Here is a 26,848-nt window from a genome sequence, read left to right as displayed (position 1 = left end):
TCTTTTTGTTTATCTACCTGGTGGGGGGGGGGGGGTGTCTGCCTTCGTTCTTGCCCCTTGTGTCCCTTGTGTTCTGAGTACTTTCTGGTGGTACCCCCTGCTAGGTCCCCGTGAGTGTACACGTCCCGGGGGTTCAGCTCTTAGAAAGTTGTTTGGTAGCTTTGGGTGCCGGTTAGCAGTACCCTGCCTGGGATTACCCGAGCGCGAGTCCTCTTATAGTAAACGCTCGGGACCCTGGGAAACCCCTGGGGGCGCGCGGGTCCGATGGATGTGACCCCAGAGTCCCCCCTTCGCTTCCAGCGAGTTTGAGGGTTGCTCTCACCCTTTGTCTCTGGGTGACTCTCTATTTTGCCTCCGTCTGCTGCCTGTGGGGTCGGTGACACCTTCGACCCAGAGTCCTGCGAGTTTGGTTGCTCGTTGGGGCTCGGTTACCCTGTTGTGCTAACAAAGCGGGTGCGAGCAGCAGGGGCATTGCACTTGAGCGTTGGTGGTGGCAACGTTCTCGTGGTTTCCTCCCCGGGAGCCCCGGGGCTGCCCCGTTGTGGTTAATTTTGGGACTTGGGTGTTGGTTGCTTCGGTTCCTTCCACGCCCCCTTGTCTTTCCCCTGGATCACCCTTCCTGCCTGCATCCGGTTCCTTACCGTCTGTAGGTTCGGGGCGGGGTTTTTGATGGTGTTGAGACTCGGGCAGTCTCGGGGAATTCCCCTTCCGGGGTAGTGACGGGGGCATTTGAGCCTGTTCCTCCAGCCGTGTTGTATGAGTCTGTCAGTGGGCTCCCTTCCTTAGTGTTTTCACGGCTGCCCCGGTTTTCTGGTACGGCCGGGGCTTTGGGGGAACAGCTCGGCCCCGGGGCCTGTCGTGTAGGTTCCCGGGGCTGGGGAGAGGCTGACTTGGGGGGCCTTGGCCCCGTTGGACCCCGTGGGGGTTTTTATCCCCCTCCAGGTGGGGCTTGAGGTTACGCGGAGTGGGGTCTTTCCTCCCCACTCGCCGTACGTGCTGTTGGGCGTCGGCCCCTCCCCGGGCTCGGTTCCTTGGCCTTTGAGTCGGTTGGTTCCGTCCTGTGGGTGGATGTTTCCTCCCACCCCTTTTTGGGAAGGTGTTTTTGTCATGTTTCCTCGTTCGATGGGGTTCTGCATGACTTCTGATCTCGGGTGCGCCTGCGCCTTCGTGTGCCTTCGGGACTAGTGTTGGCTTCTGTGTTCTCGAGGGTACGGGAAGGTTTTTCGCTACTTCCCGCATTATTGGAACGTCTGTCGGCTCCTCGTCCTTGTCGCCCTGTTGGGCTACTTGTCGCCCTGTTGGGCTCCTTATCGCCCGGTTGGGCTCCTTGTCGCCCGGTTGGGCTCCTTGTCGCCCGGTTGGGCTCCTTGTCGCCCGGTTGGACTCCTTGTCGCCCGGTTGGGCTCCTTGTCGCCCGGTTGGGCTACTTGTCGCCCGGTTGGGCTACTTGTCGCCCGGTTGGGCTACTTGTCGCCCGGTTGGGCTCCTTGTCGCCCGGTTGGGCTACTTGTCGCCCGGTTGGGTTCCTTTTTGGGCTCTTTGCTTCTTTGGCCGGTTTTATTGTTCCTGCTTCCTCTTTTGGCTACTTTTCTCGTGCAGTAGTCCTGGCTGGCGCCTTCCCGCAGAGTGGGTGTGCGGTTCGGCCAGCGTGTTATGCGCATGCGTCGTGGAGTATGTTTTGGTCTGGGCGGTCAGTGCTGGTGTTTTGCGCCCTTTTTGCTACAGTGCTTCGCCTCTCGTTCTTCTCCCTGGCTGCGGTATGTGCCCCTTCGCTCCAGGGGTGTCCTGGTTCCCAGTTGTGGGGAGGACACCGCGGTTTTCCCTGTGTCATGGGTGTGGACCGCCTCCTTCGCCTCTCCCTGCTCTCCTGCGGGTCCGGCAGGGTCCGGCTCTGGCGTCTTCACCTGGCGGTGCTCCCAGGTTCTTCTGGGCACGGTTGAGTCGTGTCAAGTTCGTGCCACCGTTCGCCAGGTGAGTTTCTGCGGTCTGGCGTCTTTTGGCCGGGCGCTGGTTGCGGAGTTGTATATATACCTGTCTTTATTTAGGTATAATTTTGTACGACTGAGACCGTTCGCACACCAGTGACTGTCCCTTTTTCAACCCTTCCTATTCCCCTTATGTGCATGTCCAACCCATGCTGGAGTCATTCAGGGGACCCTCCTTTTTTAATGTTGTGAGGTGTGGGGGTTGTAGGGTTGGTTCTGTACTCACCTGGTTAGGCTCCTGGTTGTGCTTGCAGGATTTGAGCTCTGGCTCTTGGATCCCGCCTATCTGGTAGAACTTGCGGGATAGTACCAGTGGAGTGCAGTGGTGCTATTGGCACATTTGGGGAACACTGTATTACCATCAAAGGTCTGTGGGGTGTGTGGGCCGGTGGACTGCTCCTAGCAGCTGCCTGGTGGGCCACCCTCTGGCCGGTCTAGCCTGGCCTTGGGCCGGGCTTCAGGTGTAAAAGAGCTCCCAGTACCTCATCCAGCAGGTATCGAGCGGGGTTTCTCCGCCGTCGGTCGCCTGGTGCAGGTTTCTGGGCCTGCAGGGTTTTGTCGTGTCTCAGTTGGCCCTGTCTGGGGTCTGCCTGCTCCGTTCTCTGCCTTTGCAGAAAGGAGTTGCTATTTACATGTTGCATGTTGCAGTGGTGCCTGTTGCTGCTGCTGCACGTGTGCATTGGTACCGTGTTTCACGGTGGCGTGTCCTTGTTCCTGTGTCCGGTTGTAGAGTGGCACTTTGCTGCCGTTTTGTGCCTGGGGATTGCGTGGGGTTTTTTCTGTCCCTGCCTGATTGTCCACCCCTGGTTGTTCTCCTGGGGTTTTTGTGCTTCTGCTCTTTCTTCCTGCCTCCTCTGCGGCAGGGATGTTCTGCGTGTGTTCTTAGGCGTTTGTCAGCCTGTGTCCTGTGATTTGCTTCTTTGTCTCGGTCTATTGCAGTTGTTCGTACCCCTTGGTTCGGGTACTGTTCTGGCGGCGACCCTTCCGCCTTCTTTGGTTTCCTAGCGTGCCCTGCCTTTTTTTTATTTTGGGGTCTTGCGATGTCTCGTGTCGGACCCGTTGTTTCTGAACTCCTGGCGGGCTTGCATGCTTTGGGGAGTTTTTCTGTTCGACAGACGTTCCATCTCCTTGTGCCGCCTGGGTTTCCCGCAGGTCGCGCCCGAGATCTTCCCGCGGCTCCGCCTTTTCCTGGGCTCGGAGGGGCCTTGTCGGGGTTGCTTATGTTCTGCCTTGCGGTCTCGCCTCCGGTTGGTGGTCGGGTGGCTTCGTGGTAGGTGTCCCACCTGCATGCTTCTCTTAGCGGCAGTATGGGGTATTTTGGCGGTCCTTCCTTTTCCTGTCCCTTCTTAGGTGGTTACTCTTGTTAGCTTGGTTTACTCTCGGCTTGGTTTTCTGGTGGGGGTTGGGGGCCGTCGTCTTGCCACATACTGTCACCTCTTTTCGTGCGGTGCGGGTGGAGCCGCTTCAGCTTGCTTTCGGTCTTGGTGTTGCTTCTGCACTGTTAGTCAGCTGTCTTGTGCGTCGTTTCACCTCCGGCCTGTTCGTGCGCCGCTTGCACCATCCTGGTCTCTGGTCAGCGTGCTCTGTCTTCTCCTCGGTTGGTAGTGCCCCTTCGGTTCCGGTGTGTTTTTTCGTCGGCTCTTTCCTTTGGGCCTTTGCCTCTGGGGGTCGAGTCGCTGAGTTTTCTTCTCCTTCGGTTTTAGCGTTTTGGTTGTTTGGTGGCAGCAGTCTCCATCTTTTCTGGCGCGGGGTGGGGCTGCTGCATTCTGGAGGGGTCCAGGGTTTGTTGGTGCTTCATTGGTCGGGCTGGGGGTGTGTCGTTTTTGTGTTCAGTGGCGGCCCTTCGCTGTTGTTTGCGTGCCACGGCGTTTGGGTCCGGAGCGCGATTTGCGTTGATCCGGTTCTGTTCTTTCCGGTTCGCGGGTGATAGTGTCCCGGGTGGTCAGCCGTGTTCTTGCGGCTAAGCTGCCTGTGTTCTTCCCTCATGCCTGTGGCGTTCGTGGCTTCGCTGCTCTCGCTGCCGTCTGGGCAACGTGGCCTTGCGGTCTTTCGGGCATGGATTTTTGGTGTTCGTGCAGGGGCCTTGCTGCTCGTGGTTCTCGTGTTGTTCCCGGGATTTTCGGGGCTGTGGCGCCTTGGGTTGGCGTTTGCTGCCGGTTGTCTCGCCTCCTTGGGGGGTGCGTGGTGTCCGCCTCCCAGTTCTGTCCCTTTGACCTTCCTCTGTGGGTAGTTAGCTCCGGGGAGCCGACGGGGCTCCCCCCAGAAAACCAGCGTTGAATGTAATGAAACGCCATTTTCTGGGTGAGACCCGGAGGCTCCCCGGCAACCCTCCCTCCCTCCGGTCGGCGGTTTTTCGCGTGTTTTGACATCCAGCCTCAGAACTGATGGGTGGATAGCCAGCGTGGGAGGTCTGGGGCTCCCCCTTCCCCCTCCCTGGGAGGGGAGGAGCTGCGCAGACAGCGGCGCGGTGACGTATGACGTCATACTAGTTTCCTTGTTTTCTGTTAAAGAGTTCTATCCACTAGTTTGGCTTTAGGTAGCAATTTTCACCAGAATAGGGGTTTGTTTTGGAATGCTTACCTTTCTGGATGCTTGACCCGGTCGATGGCAGACATAGAATGCTTCCAACCACACGGGGGTTTCTATAGGCCATTGCTCCCCTTGCCTCTCTGAGGGGGCCAGGTTCTGGCCATGGTCCCTGGTAGGCCCTAGAACTCCATACACATGACTGATGCCAAAGTCTGACATTAGCATATCAGCCGGTAAAGCTCCGGGGAGCCTCCGGGTCTCACCCAGAAAATGGCGTTTCATTACATTCAACACTGTTTTTTTTTTTGCGCTAGGCAGTGATGAAGGCCATTAGGCCCATAGCAGCATAAGGGTTCAGCAGGGTAGTGGACATCCCAATTAACATTTTGTCATTTTACTGATGTAATAATACTGATACTCTTAAATGCAAAATTAACTTTCCTGATCTGTATTCACAGGAAATGGAAACAACCCCTGTTCATATTACCAAGAAGAGAAGAAAGAAGAAATCTGACACAGATTCCTGTGGGAAGCCGAAGAATTTAGTCTGCACTGTTTGTAAGGAGAGATTTGTTGGAGTAAGTTCTGGCTAGCACATTTTACCCTATGACTAAATCATTTAGTGATATTGTATGTAACTAGGTATCCCTGCCAGGATACCTTTGTTGAGATATCACGTTTGCCTGCTTGCTGAACCTAGATTTGTGTTAATTGGGTAGATTTAAACACAAGTAGGATGACATTATGGACACAGTACCACAGAAAACCTTTCAAGTACAGTACAGTAGTGTCTTTAGGATTATGGACTTAATGAAGAATATTAAATCTTGGTCAGTATAACAAGATATATTTTTTCATGAAAACTCAAAGCCGTTTCAAACCCTCCCAAACCCTTGTTTGGCATCACCCGTTTCTGCAAAAGGAGGAATACTGCCAACAGCATGTAGGCCTGCCGGGCTACCATCACCAGGTGGCAGCACTATACCTACCTTTAAGTATCCCTAGTCCAAGCCACTCCACTTTTATCCTTGCACTGTCCTATGTCACTCTGCAAGGGAAAACTGTATATCGGTCAATTTTGCCTTGGTATCACTTCCCAAAGTTCAGAAGAGTTTAATCTGTTTTCACTGTTCTTATATATATATATATATATATATATATATATATATATATATATATATATGTATGTATGTATGTATGTATGTATGTATGTATGTATGTATGTATGTATGTCGTACCTAGTAGCCAGAACGCACTTCTCGGCTTACTATGCAAGGCCCGATTTGCCTAATAGGCCGAGTAATTTTCTTTATTTTCAATAAATTGTTTCCAATTGGTTTATTTTAAATATTATTATTATATTACATTAAGAACATGAATTATTGATTCAGTTTCATTAGTTTAGGTTAGATTAAGATAGGTTAGGTAGGGTTGGTTAGGTTCGGTCATATATCTACGTTAGTTTTAACTGAAATTTAAAAAAAATGGTTCATACATAATGAAATAAATAGCTTTATCATTTCATAAGAAAAAAATTTGAAAATTTTTGAAACTATGGAAAACTTGGCTTATTAGGCAAACTGAGCTCTGCATAGTAGGCAAAGAACTGTGTTCTGGCTACTAGGTACAACACTTGTCCCAAGTTCTTTCCCAAGAGGCAGACAAGAGGAGCTCCAGCATATTTCAACAATCCTAAGTATTGTAATACAGGATGATGATAGTGAGTGGTGTCCCAGAGAACATAAAGGTATAGTGCTTTTGAAAAATAGGTGAGATAACAGGAATGTGCCAAGGGAAGTGAAAAATTGGATGAGAAAAAGTTGCCCTAGTGTTTCCAGTGCAGACAAGAACATTCAAGATGGCCGCCGGCAAGAGGAAATACAAAACAGAGCTTGATTTTGCTGGATTCAGTGAAGAAAGCATTGAGATAACCAGTGTATACAACAAGTTGGTAAAATTAGATAATATAGTGACCTCTCGTGTAGAAATAATTAATAAATTGAAAGAATGTAATGACCATTTAAAAATAAAATAATAAATATTTAACTAGTCTTGAGGGTTTAGTGAAAGACTTGCGCAAGGATAAGAATCAATTGGAAACAAATTGCAAAGCCATGGAAGAAGAAAATAAACTCTTAAAAGTAGCTTTGGAAGAAGTTAAAGTAAATTTAAACATAAATGACTACAATAGGTTAGGTAAGGCAATTCAACAGGAGAAACAGCTTTTGTCAGCACAGATAATAATAATAATTATAATAATAATAATAATTTTTATTTAGGTAAAGGTACATACATAAAGAGATTTTACAAAGTTTGTTGGCTTTATAGATAGAGCTAGTACATACAATGCCTAAAGCCACTATTACGCAAAGCGTTTCGGGCAGCCTAAAGCCACTATTACGCAAAGCATTTCGGGCAGAGATTGAGGAAGTTACACAAGGAATAGAACAGTGCAAGAAAGATATGCAACTCACCTATGCACAAGTGGCCAAGGGGAAGGAAAAAATTGAAGAAGCAGTAAAGGAAGCCAAACACTGCAGCAACCAAGATAAAACAAACATTAGGCTGGAAGTGAGAAAAGAATTTTCATCTAACCCGAAGTTGGTGCAAAATACAGTTGATCAGAGTAAGTCCCTGATCATTTTTAGCTGCAAAGAAAAGGAGATAACATCTAGCTCAGAAAGAGCTGTAGAAGATGCAAAAGTAGTAGATAAAATTGTTGGCCTCATGGAAGGTCTTACAACCATAGAGAATGTGTGCGACTACAGGAGAATAGGCAGATATGTAAAAGGGAAAGACCGACCTTTGAGGATCACCCTAAATGGTGCCAAACAGATGGAAGAAGTACTAAGGAATGCTAGAAAATTACAAAATGATGAGGATGGGAAAGTGTGGTCGTTAAGATGAGATCTTTCAAAAGAAGATAGAGAGAAGCTGAAACTCAACCTCGCCGAGGCAAAACGTTTAAATGAGAGCAGGAATGAAGAAGAAATCAATTTTTTTTCTAGAAAGTGATAGGGGTAGGCAGACCAGTAAAGTGGTATATAAAGGCAAACCAACAAAATCATTAGAGAGAGGGGGAGTGAAAAATAAGAATAGGGGAACAAGTTCCTGAAGACTGCATACACCAACATAGATGGAGTAAGGTCGAAGATACTGGAGTTAATTGATGTAATACAGCTGCAGACACCAGACATTGTTGCACTCACGGAGACAAAACTTGAAGATGTTATTTTAAATGAGGTCATATTCCCAAGGGGCTACTCATTTTGGAGACGGGACAGAAAAATTAGGAAAGGTGGTGGCGTTGCTGTGCTGGTGAAAGAACACCTAAAGGTGAAGGAAATAATGACTGCCAATCCACAAGTTGACATAATAGCACTAGAGATCTGCCATGAGGATGATAAACTAATGATCATAAATGCATATAGTCCACCGCCAAGCAGCACATGGTCAAAGGAGGAGCTAGATAGTAAACGAGAAGGTCTTATAACAATATTGAGAGAGATCATAGCGAGAGCGGATAACGATAGTTCACAACTGTTGATAGTCAGCGACTTCAACTTGAAATCCATAGACTGGGAACCATATGAAGCTAAAACAGAAGATTTTTGGACCTGTAAATTTGTAGACCTCATCCTGGAAACATTCTTGTATCAACTTGTTAAACAAGCTGCGAGGATGAGGGAAGGGGACATTCTCTCCTTGCTAGATTTGATATTCACCAGGAAGGAGGAAGAAATATTTGACATTCAGTACCTTCCTCCCTTGGGTAAAAGTGTCCATGTCTTTTTGGGAATAAAGTATGCAATGTGTTATAATCTGGAAGAAAATATGAAGGTTGATGAAATTGAAAAACCAGACTTTAGGAGAGGACATTATGGCAACTTTAGAAAATTTTTTAGTGAGTATAATTGGACAGACTTGATGCTAGGCAAGGAAGTGAATGAGATGTATGTCAAGTTTTGTGAAATATATGATAAAGGCACAAAAAAATTTATACCAAAACAGAGATGCAGAACTAGGAAACAGGACTGGTTCAACAGAAATTGCAAGAGGGCCAGAGACCAAAAGACACAAAAATGGAATCAATACAGGAAGAGGCCAAACCCCCAAACATACCAGCGATACAAAGATGCGAGAAACAACTACACGGCAGTGAGGAGAGAGGCAGAAAGAAATTTTGAAAAAGGGATTGCAGACAAATGTAAAACAGAACCAGGTCTATTCTATAAATTCATAAACAACAAATTGCAGGTAAAGGATAATATTCAGAGGTTGAAAGTGGGAAATAGATTCACGGAAAATGAAAAGGAAATGTGTGAAACATTAAACGAAAAGTTCCAAAGTGTGTTTGTACAAAATGAAATCTTCAGGGAACCAGATCCAATAAGAATTCCAGAGAACAACATAGAGCACATAGAGGTGTCTAGAGACGAAGTGTAAAAAAATACTCAAGGAGCTAAATAAGAACAAAGCAGTTGGTCCAGATGGAGTTTCACCATGGGTTCTGAGAGAATGTGCACCTGAGCTCAGCATTTCACTTCAACTGATTTTTCAGGCATCCCTGTTTACAGGAGTTGTAGCTGATGTGTGGAAAAAGGCTAACATAGTTCCAATCTACAAAAGTGGAAGCAGGGAAGACCCCCCTTAATTATAGACCAGTATCCTTGACAAGTGTAATAGTCAAAATATTGGAAAAAATAATTAAAACTAAATGGGTAGAACACCTGGAGAGAAATCATATAATATCAGACAGACAGTATGGTTTTCGGTCTGGAAGATCCTGTGTATCGAATTTACTCAGTTTCTATGATCAAGCCACAGAGATTTTACAGGAAAGAGATGGTTGGGTTGACTGCATCTATCTGGACCTAAAAAAGGCTTATGATAGAGTTCCACATAAGAGGTTGTTCTGGAAACTGGAAAATATTGGAGGGGTGACAGGTAAGCTTCTAACATGGATGAAAAATTTCCTGACTGATAGAAAAATGAGGGCAGTAATCAGAGGCAATGTATCGGACTGGAGAAATGTCACGTGGGGTACCACAGGGTTCAGTTCTTGCACCAGTGATGTTTATCGTCTACATAAATGATCTACCAGTTGGTATACAAAATTATATGAACATGTTTGCTGATGATGCTAAGATAATAGGAAGGATAAGAAACTTAGATGATTGTCATGCCCTTCAAGATGACCTGGACAAAATAAGTATATGGAGCACCACTTGGCAAATGGAATTTAATGTTAATAAATGCCATGTTAACCCTTTAACTGCGCAACGTGCCTGCAGGCCCAGACTTTGGGTGCGCAACACGCCTCCGGGTGTTTTTATTTTTCACGTGCCATTCAAAACTCCCGTGGCTACATGGGGTTCACATCAGCTTCCTCAGGGCTCTTTGTAAACAGACGCCATCTTTAAAAAAATCATGGTCCACATTGCCGGGTGTCAGAGCCTCAGTAGTGAGTGAGCAACCAAGGCTGGCGCTCGCAGCATGAGCGCACAGCACTGCTGTTCAGCGTGTGACCACAGCATTGCCTAATATTGTCAAAATATATATATAATCTGTTTTATTTAGCCATGATAGTATTATAGAAGAGCCCGAGTGTGATAATGACTGGGTACAATGTTCAAATATCAGTGATTCAATGCTGTTCACGATGTTCACAGCGCTAGCCACAGCACCACAGCATTATTTCGTCCATCTAGGAATCTTCAAACGACTTTTTAGGTTCCTTTTCAAAATAAACTTGTGGTCAATTATTCATTTACAGGAATTAGTGACCTGGATTGGGGTTATAATTAGCATTGTGCGTAGGAAGGAGGAATTTTGGAGAGGGAGGAAGGGAGAGAATTGAGGTAGCCTCACTGTGTGGCAGTAACTCTTGTTTTGCTCACCATACTAGCTTCGTGGTTCGCTATGGGGAATACACATGTACATGGGTATATACAGTGTGTGTGAATAGTGTAGTAACAGCACCAGGAGTATGTTGTGAGGAGCTATTTTGGTGAGGGAGGTGACGTCGTAATCGTGGCGTCGTCTGCTGTGTGATTTCTCATGCAGTGTATGGTGGCCACTGTACTGTTTGGACACAATACCGGCTCACTTGCATAGTTCTGGTAAATAAAAATGTAGTTAGGTATATATAACATGTGTAAATAGTGTAATAAATACAATAACAGTATGGTGGGAGGAGCCGTGTTGGTGAGTAAGACGTTGGAGTGAAGGAGGTCTGGCTGGGTGTGGCTGCTCACACTCACGGTGTTCTGAATGTGTTGATGGTGAATGTATATAATGTGTGACAGTGTACAGTCTGTAAATAGATTGTATATATACATAAATTAGCATGATACATAGTAAATATGTGCAACATATGTGTACACAAGTGTCATGCACGTAACAGTGTCCTCAGACAGTACGGATGTTTTACTGCTATAATATAGTGTACGTGTTCATTATACAAAGGATTAGTATGTAAAAACAAATAAAATGCATTTGGAACTGTGCGCAAAAAATGAACGAAAATATATTCGCGGCAACTCGCGCGCCCCGCCCCGGGCGCCCCACCGCCCCCGGGAGCTTACTGCACTGGCGAACGGGGAATGATGACGTCACGGGCCAATTTACGGACCCTATAGCAGCCAAAGTAAGTAAAAGTTCAAAATTTTTTTGACATACCCATACTGGTGGAAGGGTTTTTGACACTTTAAAAAAAGAAAAGAATATTTTCAAGATAATTTATTTCCTGCTCTCTGGGGGGGGGGGGGGGGTGTCATATTTATAGGCCGCTCAGTTAAAGGGTTAAGGAATGTGGAATAGGAGAACATAGACCCCCATGCAACCTATATATTATGTGAGAAATCTTTAAAGAATTCTGATAAAGAAAGAGATCTAGGGGTGGTTCTAGATAGAAAACTATCACCTGAAGACCACATAAAGAATGTTGTGCGAGGAGCCTATGCCACGCTTTCTAATTTAAGAATTGCTTTTAAATACATGGATGGCGATATACTAAAGAAATTGTTCATGACTTTTGTTAGGCCAAAGCTAGAATATGCAGCGGTTGTGTGGTGCCCATATCTTAAGAAGCACATCAACAAACTGGAAAAGGTGCAAAGACATGCTACTAAGTGGCTCCCAGAACTGAAGGGCAAGAGCTATGAGGAGAGGTTAGAGGCATTAAATATGCCAAAAATAGAAGACAAGAAAAAGAGATGATATGATCACTACGTACAAAATAGTAACAAGAATTGATAAAATTAATAGGGAAGATTTCCTGAGACCTGGAACTTCAAGATCAAGAGGTCATAGATATAAACTAGCTAAACACAGATGCCGAAGAAATATAAGAAAATTCACTTTCCCAAACAGAGTGGTAGACGGTTGGAACAAGTTAGGTGAGGTGGTGGTGGAGGCCAAGACCGTCAGTAGTTTCAAAGCGTTATATGACAGAGTGTTAGGAAGACAGGACACCACGAGCGTAGCTCTCATTCTGTACCTACACTTAGGTTAAAAAACAAAAAAACAAAAAAAAACTCTTAGGTAATTACACACACATTTACACAGTGGTACCTTGGTTTAAGAGTTTAATCTGTTTCTGGAGACAGCTCGTATTCCGAATACTCGTAATCCGAAGCTAATTTCCCCATAAGAAATAATGGGAAATGAAATAATCCGTTCCTGGATTAAGGGGTGGGAAAGGGGCGCCATCCCTTTCACGGTTTGCCCCATTGACGGGGCAATGGGGGGGAGGCTTGCGCTGTTCGCTCCGCCTGGTCCCACGATTCGTGGGCGTTTTGGGTCGTGTCGTTCGGCCTGCGGTGACGTTGGGTAGCCCCACCTTTAGGTGGGGTCGAGGCTGGCAGGGCAGGTTTCTTTTCCTGCGCTCTGTCAGGTCATCTTGGAGTAGGTTCGCTTGGGTGTCGTCGAAACGACTTCATCCCTCAGATGGGTTTCCCGTCTGTTTCCGGTCCCGAAACAGGACTGCATGGACCTGCGGTTCATTCTGGACTTGTCCTGTCTGAACCCCTGGATTCATTGCCCCTCCTTTTGGATGACTATGCTGTCTCGGGTTCGGCTCCTCTTGGAGCCGGGCGCTTGGATTGTGTCTGTGGACCTCCGGGACGCTTATTGGCATGTCCCGATTCATCCAAGGTTCTGGGACTGGCTCGGTTTTGTTGTGGGGCATCTGAATTATCGCTTTCATTGTCTCCCGTTCGGGTTGAACCTGGCACCTCGCGTGTTCACGTGCCTTACGCGGGTCGTGGTGGCCTTTTTGTGTCTTAGTATTCGGGTGTTGGCCTACCTCGACGACTGGCTGGTTTGGGCTCCCAGCCGGTCAGCTTGCTTGCTAGCCAGGGATTTGGTTCTTTCCCAGCTTGCCGGGTTCGGGTTCTTGGTGAACTGGAGGAAGTCCCATCTGGTCCCCTCTCGGGTTCGGACTTGGCTGGGTCTCATTTAGGACTCTCGGACCGCTTCTTGTCTCTCCCTCCGGAGTCTCTCCTGTGGCTGCGGTCCCGCCTTCATCTGTTTTTGGTTGGCCCTCGGGTCACCCGGCGGTTGCTTGAGGGGCTGTGCGGGAGCCTGAACCTCGCGATGGTAGTCTACCCGCCGGGTCGGGTTTGGCTTCGTCTGCTGTTCTGGTTCCTTTGGGGTCGTCCCTTCTGCCTCTTGCGATCACTGGGTTTGACCCCCAGGGGCCTTGCGTCGGCTGCTGCATCGCTGGCTTCCTCTTCGGGTTTTTCCAGGTTCAGTGCCTTGGCTCCTATCTGAGCCCCTCGCTCGATGTGTACACAGATGCGTCATCTCTCGGCTGGGGCTTTGTGACCAGTGCTCACTAGGCCGGCCAGGGGCATTGGGGTCCGTCCTTCCGTCGAGCTCACAGCACGGTGCGGGAGTTTGTGGCCGTGTGGTTTGCTCTTCGGAGTATTTGGGTCGCCCGCAGATCGATGATTCGGCTCCATTCGGACTGCTCTCCGGTGGTTCATTGCCTGAACCGCGGGTGTTCGATGCGGTCCTTGTCTCTTTGGGGTTGGTCGCTTCGGGTGACTCATCTGCTGAGTTCTCGGGGTTTGGCTTTCCTGGCGGTTCACGTACAGGGAGTGTCCAACATCTTGGCCGATGGCCTGTCTCGCTTCGTTCCCCTCTCCATGGAGTGGACGGTCGACGACGCTTCCTTCCGTTGGCTTTGCCAAACCTTCGGGCGCCCCGAGGTGGACCTCTCTGCGTCGGCATGGTCGAGGCGCCTTCCCGTGTATGTGGCGCCCTTCCCCGATTGTGAGGCCGTCGGAGTCGATGCCTTTCGGCTGGACTGGTCGAGGTGGGGGTTCCTGTACCTATTTCTTCCGGTTCGGCTGTTACTCCAGGTCCTGACTCGCTTGGAGACTTACCAGGGAAGAGTTGTCCTTCTGGCCCCTTGGTGGCCGGCCCAGCCTTGGTTTCAGGTGCTGCTTGCTCGGTATCCGAACCCGAGGGTTTTCCCGCGGCTCCACCTCTTTCAGCAGATCGGGCCGGTACGTCACATGGCTGGTTCGATCTTCTCCTCAAGTCTTCGCGTATGGGTTTTTTGACTCGAGTCTATCATCATCTTTATGGTGATCAGGTGGGCTCCTTGTGGGTGTCCCACCCGAGGGTTTCTTCTCAGCGGCAGTATGAAGTTTCCTGGTGGTCCTTCTGTTTCTTTTTGCGTCTTTGTCGTGTTAGTTCGTTGTCTGTTAGGGTGGTCTTATCCTTTCTCTCTTGGTTGTTTCAGGACCGTCATCTTATGCCTAACACTGTTGCCTCGTATCGTGCGCCACTGGCAGAGCCGCTTCAGCTTGCCTTCGGTGTTGATGTTACGTCTGCGCCGTTTCGCAAGCTGTCGTGCTTTGTTTCACCTCCGGCCTGCTCATGCGCCGCCTGAGTCGTCCTGGTCTTTGGACAGAGTGCTCGCTTACCTTTCGTCTCCTCGTTTCGTTGTGGCCCCTTCGGTCCGGGATGTTTCTCCAAGGCTCATTTCTTGTTGGCATTAGCCTCTGGGGGTTGGGTCGGGGAGCTTTATGCTCTCCTCCGGCGCAGGGGTTTCTGCTCTTTTGGTCGTGGAGATTTTGTTCGCTTACAGCCGTCTCCTTTTCTGGCGAAGAATGAGACTGCTGTGTTCCGGAGGGGTCCGTGGGTAGTTAATGCTTCATTGGTACGGCCGGGGGTGCATCATGCTTTGTGTCCGGTTGCAGCGCTTCGCCGTTATTTGTGCGCCACGGCTTCTGTGTCCGGGGACGCACTTTGGGTTGATCCGGTTTCCCTTCTTCCCTGTTTGCGGGTTCGGGTCTCCCAGGTTGTTCGCAGGGTTTTATCAAATCCAGCCAGCCTGCGGTCTATCCCCGTGCCCATGAAGTCCGTAAGTTCATGGCTCTTGCTGCCATCTTTGGAAATATGTCTTGGTCTGATTCAGGCGCGGGGTTTTTGGCGGTCGAACAGGGGCCTAGCTGCTCGTTACCTCGTGAATGTCCCTGGGCCCCATCGGGCCTGTGTTGCTTTGGGTCGGCAGTTGAAGCCAGTTGTCTCGACTTCGAGTTGACGAGTGAGCGACGACCGCCTCCCAGGTAAGTTCCTCTTTTTTCCGTCTGTGGGTAGTTAACTCAGCGGAGTCGACGGGGCTCCCCCCAGAAAACCAGCGTTGAATGTAATGAAACGCCATTTTCAGGGCGAGTCCCGGAGGCTCCCATGGCATTCCTCCCTCCCTCCGGTCGTTTTTTTTTCATGTTTTTGACATCCAGCCTCAGAACTGAGGTGTGGGTAGCCGGCGTGAAGGGTCTGGGGCTCCCCCCTCCCGGGGAGGGGGGAGCTGCGCATACAGCGGCGCGGCAACGTGTGACGTCACACTAGTTTGCTTGTTTTCTGTTGGGGAGTTCTATCCACTAGTTTGGCTTTTGGTAGCAATTTTAACAAGAATAGGGGTTTGTTTTGAGGCGCTTACCTTTCTGGGTGCCTGATCCGGTCGATGACAGACATAGAATGCTTCCAACCACAAGCGGGTTTCTATAGGCCATTGCTCCCCTTGCCTCTCTGAGGGGGCCCGGTTCTGGCCGTAGTCCCCGGTAGGCCTAAGAACTCCATACACATGACTGATGCCAAAGTCTGACATTAGCATATCAGCCTGGGAAGCTCCGGGGAGTCTCCGGGACTCACCCAGAAAATGGCGTTTCATTACATTCAACGCTGGTTTTATACGTACTTCAACCAAATCTACACTTCAAAACTATGTTCAAGTTATTACTTACCATTGCTGATGAATGCTGTAGGCGTATGGAAGATTGTGTGGAGGGGAGAGGAGGAGAGGAGTTACTGTTTGGAAGGGGAGTCCCCTTCCATTATAACATCAGGCAGTGAGGACCTCTCAGGGGTGCATTCTCTGGCACGTTTTGCCTGCATACCACTAGGTCCTGGTTGTTGCTCACTGCTCGATGTTCTCACAACATATCTGTCCATGGAAGCTTGTTTTTCCCTTTTGCTCAAGATGTCTCTGTAGTGAGGCATCACATTGTCATTAAAAAGATTAATGCAACGGCCTACTATAGCTTTCTCTGGGTGAGTCTTTTCAATAAAAGTTTGCATTTCTTTCCACATCTGACACCACTTCTTGATGTCTGCAAAAGGGGCATTCGCTACTGCCTCATCCTCCTCCACTGGAGAAACATCCTCAGCTGGGTCTTCTTGCTGTTCCTTTTGAAGGGCTTGGAGTTCTTCGGTGGTCAGTTCTTCGTTGTGTTCTTCCACCAACTCCTCCACATCATCACTATCCAATTCCAAGCCCATTTGCCAGCCCAGAGTAAAGATTTCCTCAACAATAGGCGCATCATTTACAGGCTCAAACCCCTCAAAGTCTAGTTCTGTCACACATTCAGGTCACAATTTTCTCTAACCAGAGTTCTGGACTTTTTTAGTCACTTCTTGCCAGGCTTTGTCAACGAGTTTTAAAGAACTACAAATGTTAAAATGGTATTTCCAGAAAACTCTGAGGGTGAGGTTTGTGGTTTTCATTCACTTCAAAATATTCCGGAAAAGTGCCCTTTCATAAATTCTCTTAAAATTCGCAATGATTATCTGGTCCATAGGCTGAATTAGAGGAGTGGTGTTAGGAGGAAGGCACTTTACTGTGAGAAATTTATTGTATCTGTGTATCAATTCATCTTTCAAGCCTGGAGGATGAGTAGGAGCATTGTCGAGGAGAAGCAGGGCCTTGAGTGGCAAATGTTTCTCCTGCAGATATTTTTGTATGGCAGGGCACAGCACTGCATTTACCCACTCCGAAAAAAAAATCCTAGTCACCCATGCCTTATTATTAGCCCTTCACATCACACACATTTGATTTTTCTGTACTTTATACTGTTTGAAAACCCTTGGATTTTCAAAATGATACACTAGCAAGGGTTTAATTTTCAAACTGCCACTCGCATTTGAACACAGCACAAGCGTAAACCTATCTTTCATAGGCTTGTGTCCGGGCAATGCTTTTTCCTCCTTTGTAATGTATGTCCTCTTAGGAGGCAATCTTTTTCCAGAACAGTCTTGTTTCATCACAATTGAACACCTGTTGTGATAGGTATCCCTCAGCCTCTGCAAACTCTTTAAATTCTACAATAAATTTCTCAGCGGCTGGTTTGTCTGAGCTGGCAGCCTCCCCATGCCTCACAACACTATGAATACCGCTTCTTTTTCTAAATTTCTCTAACCATCCCCTGCTTGCCTTAAAATCTTTCTCTGCACTCGTTCCAGGTTTTTTTTTTACAAGGTCTTTGTGCAATACCCAGGCTTTCTCACAAATGATAGCCTCCGAAACACTATCACCCACTAACTCCTTGTTGTGTATCCAAATTATTAACAACTTTTCCACTTCAAGTATTTGTGGTCTTTGTTTCGTGATTGTTGATACTCCTTTTGCCACTTTGGCACTCATGATGTCCTTTTTCTTGGCAAGTATAGTGCATATTGTTGACGTGGATTTGTTGTACTGCCTACAAAATTCAACACGTGCACCATTTTCATGCTTCTGAATGATATCTTGCTTTTCCTCTATTGTCATCCTCACATGTGATTTCTTGCCTTGAACCTTACCACTGGCTTTCTTGGGACCCATTGCGATGTATATTATAACAAATTTTATGCTCAAAGAGCAAAAACTCCGAAAATAAATGGTAAATCCTTGTGACGAATTCAGGCAGGATAGTCACTGGGCGCAAGGCACTGGTAAAGTGAGTGGCGATCGCCGTGCCACCATGCGCTAGGTCACCCTGTACGCATATCAACAAACTCGTATCCTGAGGCAACCCTTGTAACCCGATACAAATTTTCCGAGCAAATCCTGCTCGTAACCTAAAAAACTCGTAACCAGGGGCACTCGTAATCCGAGGTACCACTGTATACTAATAAATGGTCAACTATGATATATACTAGGTTAGTTAATCAGATATAGAATGCTTCCAAATGCTAGTGAGCTCGTAATGTTGATCGGAGACTCGTTGGTTCCTTTGTAGGGAGACTTGCGGAAATTTTTTTTGTTAGTTTTTTACACATGTTGACTGGGACAAGCTTGTCTATATAATGGGGGGGGGGTCTCCTTCCCTCCCCCTTTCATCCCGCTTCAGGGACTTGTTCTCAGGAACGGTTCAAAATTTGTAGCTTTCGTCACTGGTAGGGGCGCGGGGTACTACATCGCTAATTATCACCTATTATAGCGGCTGGCTCTATTCCGCCTGGTAAATTGTCCTCTTGTGGAGTTTTTCTTTTGTTTTTGTTTGTTCCTGCTTGGTGGAGGGGGGGGGGGGGGGGGTTCTGCCTTGTCCTCTCCTCTGTTTTTGGGATTGGTGTATATTTTCTTGTGTGTGTTGGTGGTATCCCCCGCTAGGCCCCCGAGAGTGAACACGTCCTAGGGGCTCAGCTTTTAGAAGTTCGTTTGGTAGACTTTGGGGCCGGTTTACAGTACCCTGCCTGGGCTTCCCTAAGCGTGTTAAGAAGGTTACGGGTCCTGTAAAACTCTGCGAGGGGCTCCATGGTCCGATGGATGTGACCCCTTGAGTTCCCTCTCGCTTCTTGCGAGATTGAAAGTTGCTCTGTTTCCTTATTTCAGGGCGACACTCACCAGTTGTGCCTCCGCCATGCTGCCTGTTGGGTCGGTGATTCTTTTGACCCGGAGTCGTGCGACGTTTGTTGTCTGTACGTGCTTCAGTTGTTCCAAGCTCCTGGACATATGCGGGTGCAGGCAGCTGTTGCATTGCATGCTAGATTTAGGTTGCTGCAACGCGCCAGGTTGGTTGCTGCCCCGAATGCCCCGAGACTGCCACGTTTTGTTATAGGGACCCGGACTTGGGGGTGGGAGTCGCTTTGGCTCTGGTTCCGTCCGCCCCTCCTAATCCTTCCCCTTCTGTTGTGCATCCGGTTTTCCCCCCTTGCTTCCAATTCTGAAGTGTCTGAGGGTTTCGGAGTCGGTGCAGGGTCTAGTTGGTGTTGAGACTCGGGTGGTCTCGAGGGAGTCCCCTTCTGGGGTTGCGGCAGAGGCATTCGAGCCTGGTCCTCCATCCGGAGCGTCTGGGTCTGACCAGTGAGCCCCCTTCACTCCTGCTTTTTTGGCGGCTCGCGCTATTACTTTGGAAGCAGGGGGTTTGAAGACTGGCTCAGCTCCGGGTCCTCAGGGTTGACGTTACCAGGGCGGGGGTAGGGGTTGACTTGGGGGCCTTGGGCCTCGTTGGTCCCCGCCTGGGTTTTTCTACCCTCAGAACAGGGCTTGGTGTTACAAGGAGAGGAGTTCTCTTTCGCTCCCTCCTTGTACGAGTTGGATTTGGTGTTTACCCCTCCCCAGGTTTGGTTCTGTGATCCCTTGGGTTTTTCAATCCCATCCTTCCGGAGGCTTTCGGCTTACTGCGTTCCATCACAAGTGGTGCTGGAAGCCCTTGCGGTTTACTCCTGTGCGACCCAGATTATGCTTTTGTGATGGATCCGTGTTCCTTCGTGTACGGATCTTCGTGTCCGTACCGGGTTTTTAATGAAGCTCTGGAGTCGTCCTGGTTGGCAGACTGCCTGCTCTTCTCTTTGGAGGCTTGGCACATGTTCTGTCGGTCCCGCGCACTTGAGTGAAGGGATACTCAGATGGCGTTGCAGGTTTTCCTGGGGGGCGACTTCGAACATCTCAATGCTTGTTTGTTCGCCCCTATGCCCTTCGGCGGGATGTGGGTGTGATGCAGCTTCGGCCCTGCGTTTCTTTTCCCTCCTCGTGCTGTCCTCGGATTAGCTTGAGTTGGATGTGGGGCGCTTGGGGCCGCTGCTGGGTCGGGTGCACTGTCCTCAGCTGTGCAGGTGTCGTCTGCCTTGTTGAAGCTGTTCGCGCCGCTCCTGCGGGATATGATTTTGCGGTTTTATGCTTCTCTCCTCGCATGTTGGCAGGCGGTGCTTGCTTCTTCCTTGGAATCCACGTGTGCCCTGGCTCTTAGGTTGTCCTTGCCTTTTTGTCCGTCGTTGTGTGCAGAGTCTGCGGTGGTTCAATATCTGCAGGCGGCTTCGGTTAGTTGTCGGCCTGTGTTGGACTTGTTGGTGCTCCGGGGGGCTTGTGGGGGGCCTTCCTGAAAAAGTCGGCCAGGACTCGGGGTTCCTTCCGTCATGGTAGGCCAATGGTGCCAGATTCGGGGCAAGCGCAGCCTTCGATTCCGTCTGTTTCCGGTAGGCGTGGGGATTGCCCCGTGCGCCGCTTAGGTTCTCATGTGGTGCGTCAGCCCTTTTGCGGTTCATTCCATTGACGGAGCATTGGGGGGGGGGAGGCTTGCTCTGTTCGCTCGCGCCTGGTTCCACGATTTGTGGGGGTTTCAGGTCATTTCGTGCAGCCTGTGGTGGCGTTGGGTGGCTCCTCCTCCCTTGGAAGGCTCGGGGTTCGCGGGGCAGGCCTCTTCTCCTGCGCTCTGTCAAATCATCTCCGAGTACTCACCTAATTGTACTCACCTAATTGTGCTTGCGAGGGTTGAGCTTTGGCTCTTTGGTCCCGCCTCTCAACTGTCAATCAACTGGTGTACAGATTCCTGAGCCTACTGGGCTCTATCATATCTACATTTGAAACTGTGTATGGAGTCAGCCTCCACCACATCACTTCCTAGTGTATTCCATTTATTAACTACTCTGACACTGAAAAAAATCTTTCTAATGTCTCTGTGGCTCATCTGGGTACTAAGTTTCCACCTGTGTCCCCTTGTTCGTGTCCCACCTGTGCTGAAGAGTTTGTCTTTGTCCACCCTGTCAATTTCCCTGAGAATTTTGTAGGTGGTTATCATGTCTCCCCTTACTCTTCTGTTTTCCAGGGATGTGAGGTTCAGCTCCTTTAGCCTTTCCTCGTAGCTCAATCCTCTCAGTTCCAGGACGAGCCTGGTGGCATACCGCTGAATCTTCTCTTAACTTTGTCTTGTGTTTAACTAGGTATGGACTCCAGGCTGGAGCTGCATACTCGAGGATTGGTCTTACATAAGTGGTATACAGGGTTCTGAAAGATTCCTTACACAAGTTTCTGAACGCAGTTCTTATGTTGGCCAGTCTAGCATATGCCGCTGATGATATTCTTTTGATGTGGGCCTCTGGGGACAGGTTCGGTGTGATATCAACCCCCAGATCCTTCTCTCTATTTGACTCTTGCAGGATTTCCCCTCCCAGATGATACCTTGTGTTCAGCCTCCTGCTCTCTTCGCCTAATTTCATCACCTTACACTTTCCCGAGTTGAACTTTAGCAGCCATTTTCTAGACCATTCCTCCAGTTTATCCAGGTCATCCTGTAGTCTCTGTCTATCTTCATCCGTCTTGATTCTTCTCATAATTTTTGCATCATCAGCAAACATCGAGAGGAATGAGTCTATACCCTCTGGAAGATCGTTCACATATATTAGAAACAGGATGGGTCCAAGTACTGAGCCCTGTGGGACTCCGCTGGTGACATCTCACCACTCTGATGTCTCCCTCCTCACCGTTACTCGCTGTTTCCTGTCGCTTAAGTACTCCCTTATCCACTGGAGCACCTTCCCTTTTACTCCTGCCTGTTGCTCCAACTTTTTTAACAGCCTTTTATGGGGTACTGTGTCAAAGGCTTTTTGGCAATCCAGGAAAATGCAGTCGGCCCACTCTTCTCTTTCCTGCCTAATTTTCGTTGCCTGGTCATAAAATTTTATTAAACCTGTGAGGCACGATTTACCATCTCTGAACCCATGTTGGTGGTGCGTTACAAAGTTATTTCCCTCCAGATGCTCTACGAGCCTTTTCCTCACGATCTTCTCCTTCTCTGAGTGGGTTCTCTTGGGCGTGGTCAAAACGACCTCGTCCCTCAGGTGGGTTTCCCACCTGTTTCTGGTCCCGAAATGGGACTGCGCAGACCTCCGATTCATTCTGGACTTGTCCCGTGGGTTTATTGCCCCTCCTTCAGGATGACTACCCTGTCCCAGGTCTGTCGTCTGTTGGAACCGGGCGCTGGGATCGTGTCCCTGGACCTCAAGGACGCATACTGGCACGTCCCAGTTCATTTGAGGTTCAGGACTGGCTAGGTTCCGTTGTGGGGCGTCAAGCTTACTGCCCGGGCGCTGGGATCGTGTCCCTGGACCTCAAGGACGCATACTGGCACGTCCCAGTTCATTTGAGGTTCAGGACTGGCTAGGTTCCGTTGTGGGGCGTCAAGCTTACTGCTTTCGTTGCTTTCCGTTCTGCTTGAATCTGCCGCCTTGCTGGTTCACTCGCCTTACTCGGGTCGTGGTGGCCCGGCTGCATCTGTTGGGTGTTTGGGTTCTGGCCTACCTCGACGACTGGCTGGTTTATTCCCCCTGTCCACTGAATGGATGGTCGACGCCAGCGCATTCAGTTGGCTCTTCCAGACATTCGGGCCTCCGGAAGTGGATCTCTTCGCGTCGGAGTAGTCGAGGCGTCTCCCGGTGCAGTGGCACCTCGACATACGATTGCTCCTACTTATGATAATTTCGAGTTACGATATAAATTTCATCAAAAACATCGACATCCGACATCCGATGGTGTCTTCGACATCCGATATCTGTTGGTACACGTTCGGGTCGACTGAGCGCGTGGTTCCCGTTCACGCGGCCGACCTGCCTCAGTTTACTACAGCTGCCCGCATAGTGACGATCGCACATGTAAGAAATTTCGCGTTTGTGGTGATTTTTTGCATTTTGAACATTAAAGTAATTATTATATATCACGCCATGAGTCCCAGGAAAGTCAGTGATAATGATAAACATATGAAAACCCATGTAAGCAGACCATAGAGCAGAAACAAGTATACAGAATATGTCTTCCTCAACAATTAAGAAAATGTGGGAAACATGGGAAGAATTGCAAACCTTTGCTGAAACGACTCTCCCAAATCAAGCTGCAGTATGTCGTTGCCTTAACCTATTCAATGACACTGTGATGCATCATTACCGACTAACGTTAAAAAGAAGGGAAAACAAATGTCTCTTGACAAATTTGTAGTGAGACAAACAAGCACTGAACCACAACCAGGTCCTAGTGGTATTCAGGCAAAACGTAGGAGAGAGAGTACCCCAGAGAAAACATCACCGCCTGATGTGATGATGGAAGGGGACTCCCCTTCCAAAGAGTAACAACTCTCCTCCTCCCCCCTCATCACCATCTTCCATACGCCATCAAGAGCCCTCCATAAAGGTAAGTGAAACTTTGGTACTGTATTGTAGTTAGAAAAAACATTGTATTCATTGTATTGTATTAAAATGTATTTGTATGTTAATATTTTGGAGGGTGGGGAACGGATTAATTCAATTCCCTTTATTTCTTATGGGAAAAATCGCTTCGACTTACGATATTTCGACATACGATCCGTCTCTGGGAACGGATTAGCATCGTAAGTCGAGGCCCCATTGTACATGTGGCGCCATTCCCTGACTGCGAGGCCGTCAGAGTCGGCACCTTTCGGCTGGACTGGGCAAGGTAGGGTTACCTATACCTCTTCCCCCCAGTTCAGCTGTTGCTCCAGGTCCTGGCATGCTTGGAGACTTACCAGGGGAGAGTTGTCCTTCTGGCTCCTTGGTGGCTGGCTCAGCCTTGGTTTCAGGCGCTGCTTGCTCAGTGTCCGAACCCGAGGGTCTTCCCGCGGCTCCGCCTCTTTTATTAGATTGATTCAACCCGGTACGAGGCTGGTTTGGTCTTTTCCTTGAGTCTTCGTGTCTGGTCTTTTTGACTCCGGTCTATCATCACTTGTATGGTGCGCAGGTGGCTTCGTTGTTGGTCTCCCTGCTGCGAGCTTCATCTCGGCGACAGTGTGAAGTTTCCTGGCGGTCCTTCTGTTTCTTCCTATCATTGTGTAGGTGTTCTTTGGTCTCGGATAGGGTTGTTTTGTCTTTTTCTTTCTTGGTTGTTCCTGAACCATCATCTTATGCCGAATACTGTTACCTCGTATTGTGTGGTGCTGACGGAGCAGCTTCAGCTTGCTTTTGGTGTTGATGTTACTTCTGCCCTGTTCCGCAAGCTGTCTCATGCGTTGTTTCACCTCCGGCCTGCTCATGCGCCTCCTGAGCTGTTGTGATCTTTGAACTGGGTGCTCTCGGTTCTCTCTCTTCTCCTCGGTTTGTTGTGGGCCCCTTCCGTTCAGGATTGTTTTTCTAAGGCATTTTTCCTGTTGGCATTGGACTCTGAGGGTCGGGTCAGGTTAGGTCGGGGAGCTTTATGCTTTCCTCCGGCGCAGGGGTTTCTGCTCTTTTGGTCCTAGTGGTCGTTTTATTTGGTTGCAACCTGGCGAAAAGTTGCAATCTTTACTGGTGAAGAATGAGATGGCTGCGTTCCGGAGGGAGCCTTGGGTCGTTGCTGCTTGGTTGGTCAGGCCGGCAATCGAACACAACACATGTGTTGTGTCCGATTGTGGCTCTCCACCGTTATTTGTGTGCCACGGCTTCAGTGGCTGGGGATGTGCTGTGGGTTGACCCGGTTTCTTTTCCTCCCTGTTCCCGGGATCGGGTCTCTCAGGTCATCCGCAGGTTTATTAAGTCTAGCCAGCCTGCGATTTATTCCCTTGCCCACGACGTTCGCAAGTTTGCTGCTTTGGCTGCCGTCTTTGGCTACATGTCTTAGGCTGACATTCAGGCCCGGGGTTATTGGAGGTCGAACAGGGTCCTGGCAGCTCACTGCCCAGTGAATGTCCCTGGGCCCGGTCGGGCCTGTGTTGCATTGGGTTGGCAGTTGTAGCCAGTTTTCTTCTTAACTTCGTCTTGAGGATTGAGGACAGACCGCCTCCCGGGTAAGTCCCTGTTTTTCCTTATCTTTGGGTAGTTAGCTCCGGGAAGCCGACAGGGCTCCTCCCAGAAAACCAGCGTTGAATGTAATGAAACCCCATTTTCTGGGCGAGTCCCGGAGGTTCCCCAGCATACCTCCCTTCCCCTGGTCGGCGGTGTTTTTCGCGTATTTTGACATTCAACCTAAGAACTGAAGGTTGGTTTGCCGGTGCAAGGGTCTGGGGCTCCTCCTTCCCCTTCCCAGGGAGGGGGGGGGGGTTGCACAGACAGCGACGCTGCAACATGATGACGTCATGCTTGTTTGCTAATTTTCGTTTGAGGAAGCTCTGTCCACTTGTTCAGCTTTCGGTAGCAATAGTTTCACCAGAATAGGGGTTTGTTTTAAGGCACCTACCTCCCTGAGTGCCTGTCCTGGTCGATGGCAGACATAGAATGCTCCCAACCACATGGGGGTTTCTATAGGCTATTGCTCCTTGTACCTTTCTGAGGGGGGCCAGGTTCTGGCTCGTGGTCCCCAGTAGGCAAGAACTCCAAGCACATTGACTGATGCCAGATAGTTCTACATATCCATTCAGCCTGGGATAGCTCTGGGAAGCCTTCAGGACTCGCAAAGAAAATGGTGTTTCATTACATTCAAAGCTGGTTGTTTTGGGGGAAGGATTCAAATTAGGAGGTGAGCATACTATATGTGGGTGTATTATAATAATAGTGCATGCATTTTTAATTATTGGTCTCTAAATGAAACCTGTGTTATGACAAACTCATTATGCTAAAACTTTAGTTATACATAGGAGTTGACTGTAGTTTAATTAACTTAATAAGTTCCATAGTGAATTATGATGATGGTCAGTGAAAATGTTTTCTTTTGTGACCATTATATTATAATTAATTTGTTACTACATTGAAGATACCATATGCTATATATTGAGACAGGTGTTGTTGGTGTTACAGGAAAACCACCTCAAAAAACACATGCACAGCCACGACCTGTCCCTACACACCTGTCCCTACTGTCATGCATATTTCAAGAAGCCCTTCAACCTCAAGCAGCATATTAAGAAGCATGAAAGTAAGTCTTTATTCAAAAGTAGAGGAGTATATGAATTGTTTGCAAAATGTTAATTGTTTTTCTTTGTGTGGGAGCTCCATCTGCTCGCTGGAGCTATCGGACTGATATTAGCTATCAGTAGCTAATAGTAAAAAAGTAAAGTAAAAAGTCTGGGGCTTCATTCTCATGGAGTTCGAGCCTACCAGCGACCACAATCCAGAACCTGGGGCCAGATTCACGAAGCAGTTACGCAAGTACAGTACAACCTCGATTCAACGTACTATATGGGACCAACCCCAGTTCGTTAGAGCGTTGGATTCGTTGCAAGAGGTGACCTTCAGGAGGCGTTTGTGTCAGTGTCTTTTTTTTTCTTGTACACAATAAAAATGCATTATCATATTACATACTCTACCTATATATTACTTCTCTACTAAAGAATACTGTAATTCATAAATTTACCTTATTGTTGAAGTTATGTCCATCTTGAAGTTTCGTGAAGTTGTGAATGTTCTACATTAACCCTTAACATGCTCGGGGTCTAATATCCTGCCATCCACACAGGCGCATGTCATTTTGAAAAAAAAAAAAATTTTTTTTTTTTTGCTAATCTGTTAAGTTCTGTTCACTGGCTCAGCTACCTGGCCAGAAGACAGCTGTACCGTATGAAGAACATGTATGTCCCAGACCCAGAAGATCCCTTCGTAGCAGAAAACACCACCAGCGACTACGAGATCCACGAACCACCACACAGAACCAGAAGAATCACTCTCCAACAAAAAGTGATCAGACATATCCATGATGAGGCCTTCCCAAGCCCTCAGATACTAAGCGGTCTGCCAGACGATCCAGATGAGTGGCCCATCCCGGACCCAATCTACACCATATGAAGAATAAAGAAAGAAAGAAAAAAAAAAAATAATAAATATAAAAAAAAAAAAAAAAAAAAAAAAAAATAAATAAATAAATAAATAAATAAAAAAAAAAAAAAAAAAAAAAAAAAAAAAAAAAATATATATATAAATAAAACACCTAC

The 26,848-nt window shown here is 48.3% G+C and overlaps 1 protein-coding gene across 1 annotated transcript in view; it reads left to right on the top strand.

Moving 5' to 3' along the window:
* The window catches only part of LOC138361125 (uncharacterized), a gene marked incomplete at its 5' end in the record, with an annotated part of 96,508 nt that overhangs the window by 12,118 nt on the left and 57,542 nt on the right, over window positions 1-26,848 (top strand). The window contains 2 exons of the mRNA XM_069320566.1: window positions 4,973-5,092; window positions 25,719-25,836. Coding sequence (XP_069176667.1) covers window positions 4,973-5,092; window positions 25,719-25,836 — 238 coding nt within the window. The remainder of the gene's footprint in view (window positions 1-4,972; window positions 5,093-25,718; window positions 25,837-26,848) is intronic.

The sequence above is a fragment of the Procambarus clarkii genome, unplaced genomic scaffold (genome assembly GCF_040958095.1).
Source record: "Procambarus clarkii isolate CNS0578487 unplaced genomic scaffold, FALCON_Pclarkii_2.0 HiC_scaffold_186, whole genome shotgun sequence".
NCBI lineage: Eukaryota > Metazoa > Arthropoda > Malacostraca > Decapoda > Cambaridae > Procambarus > Procambarus clarkii.
Note: the sequence above shows the minus strand (reverse complement) of the source record. Positions and strands in the feature narration are given on the sequence as shown.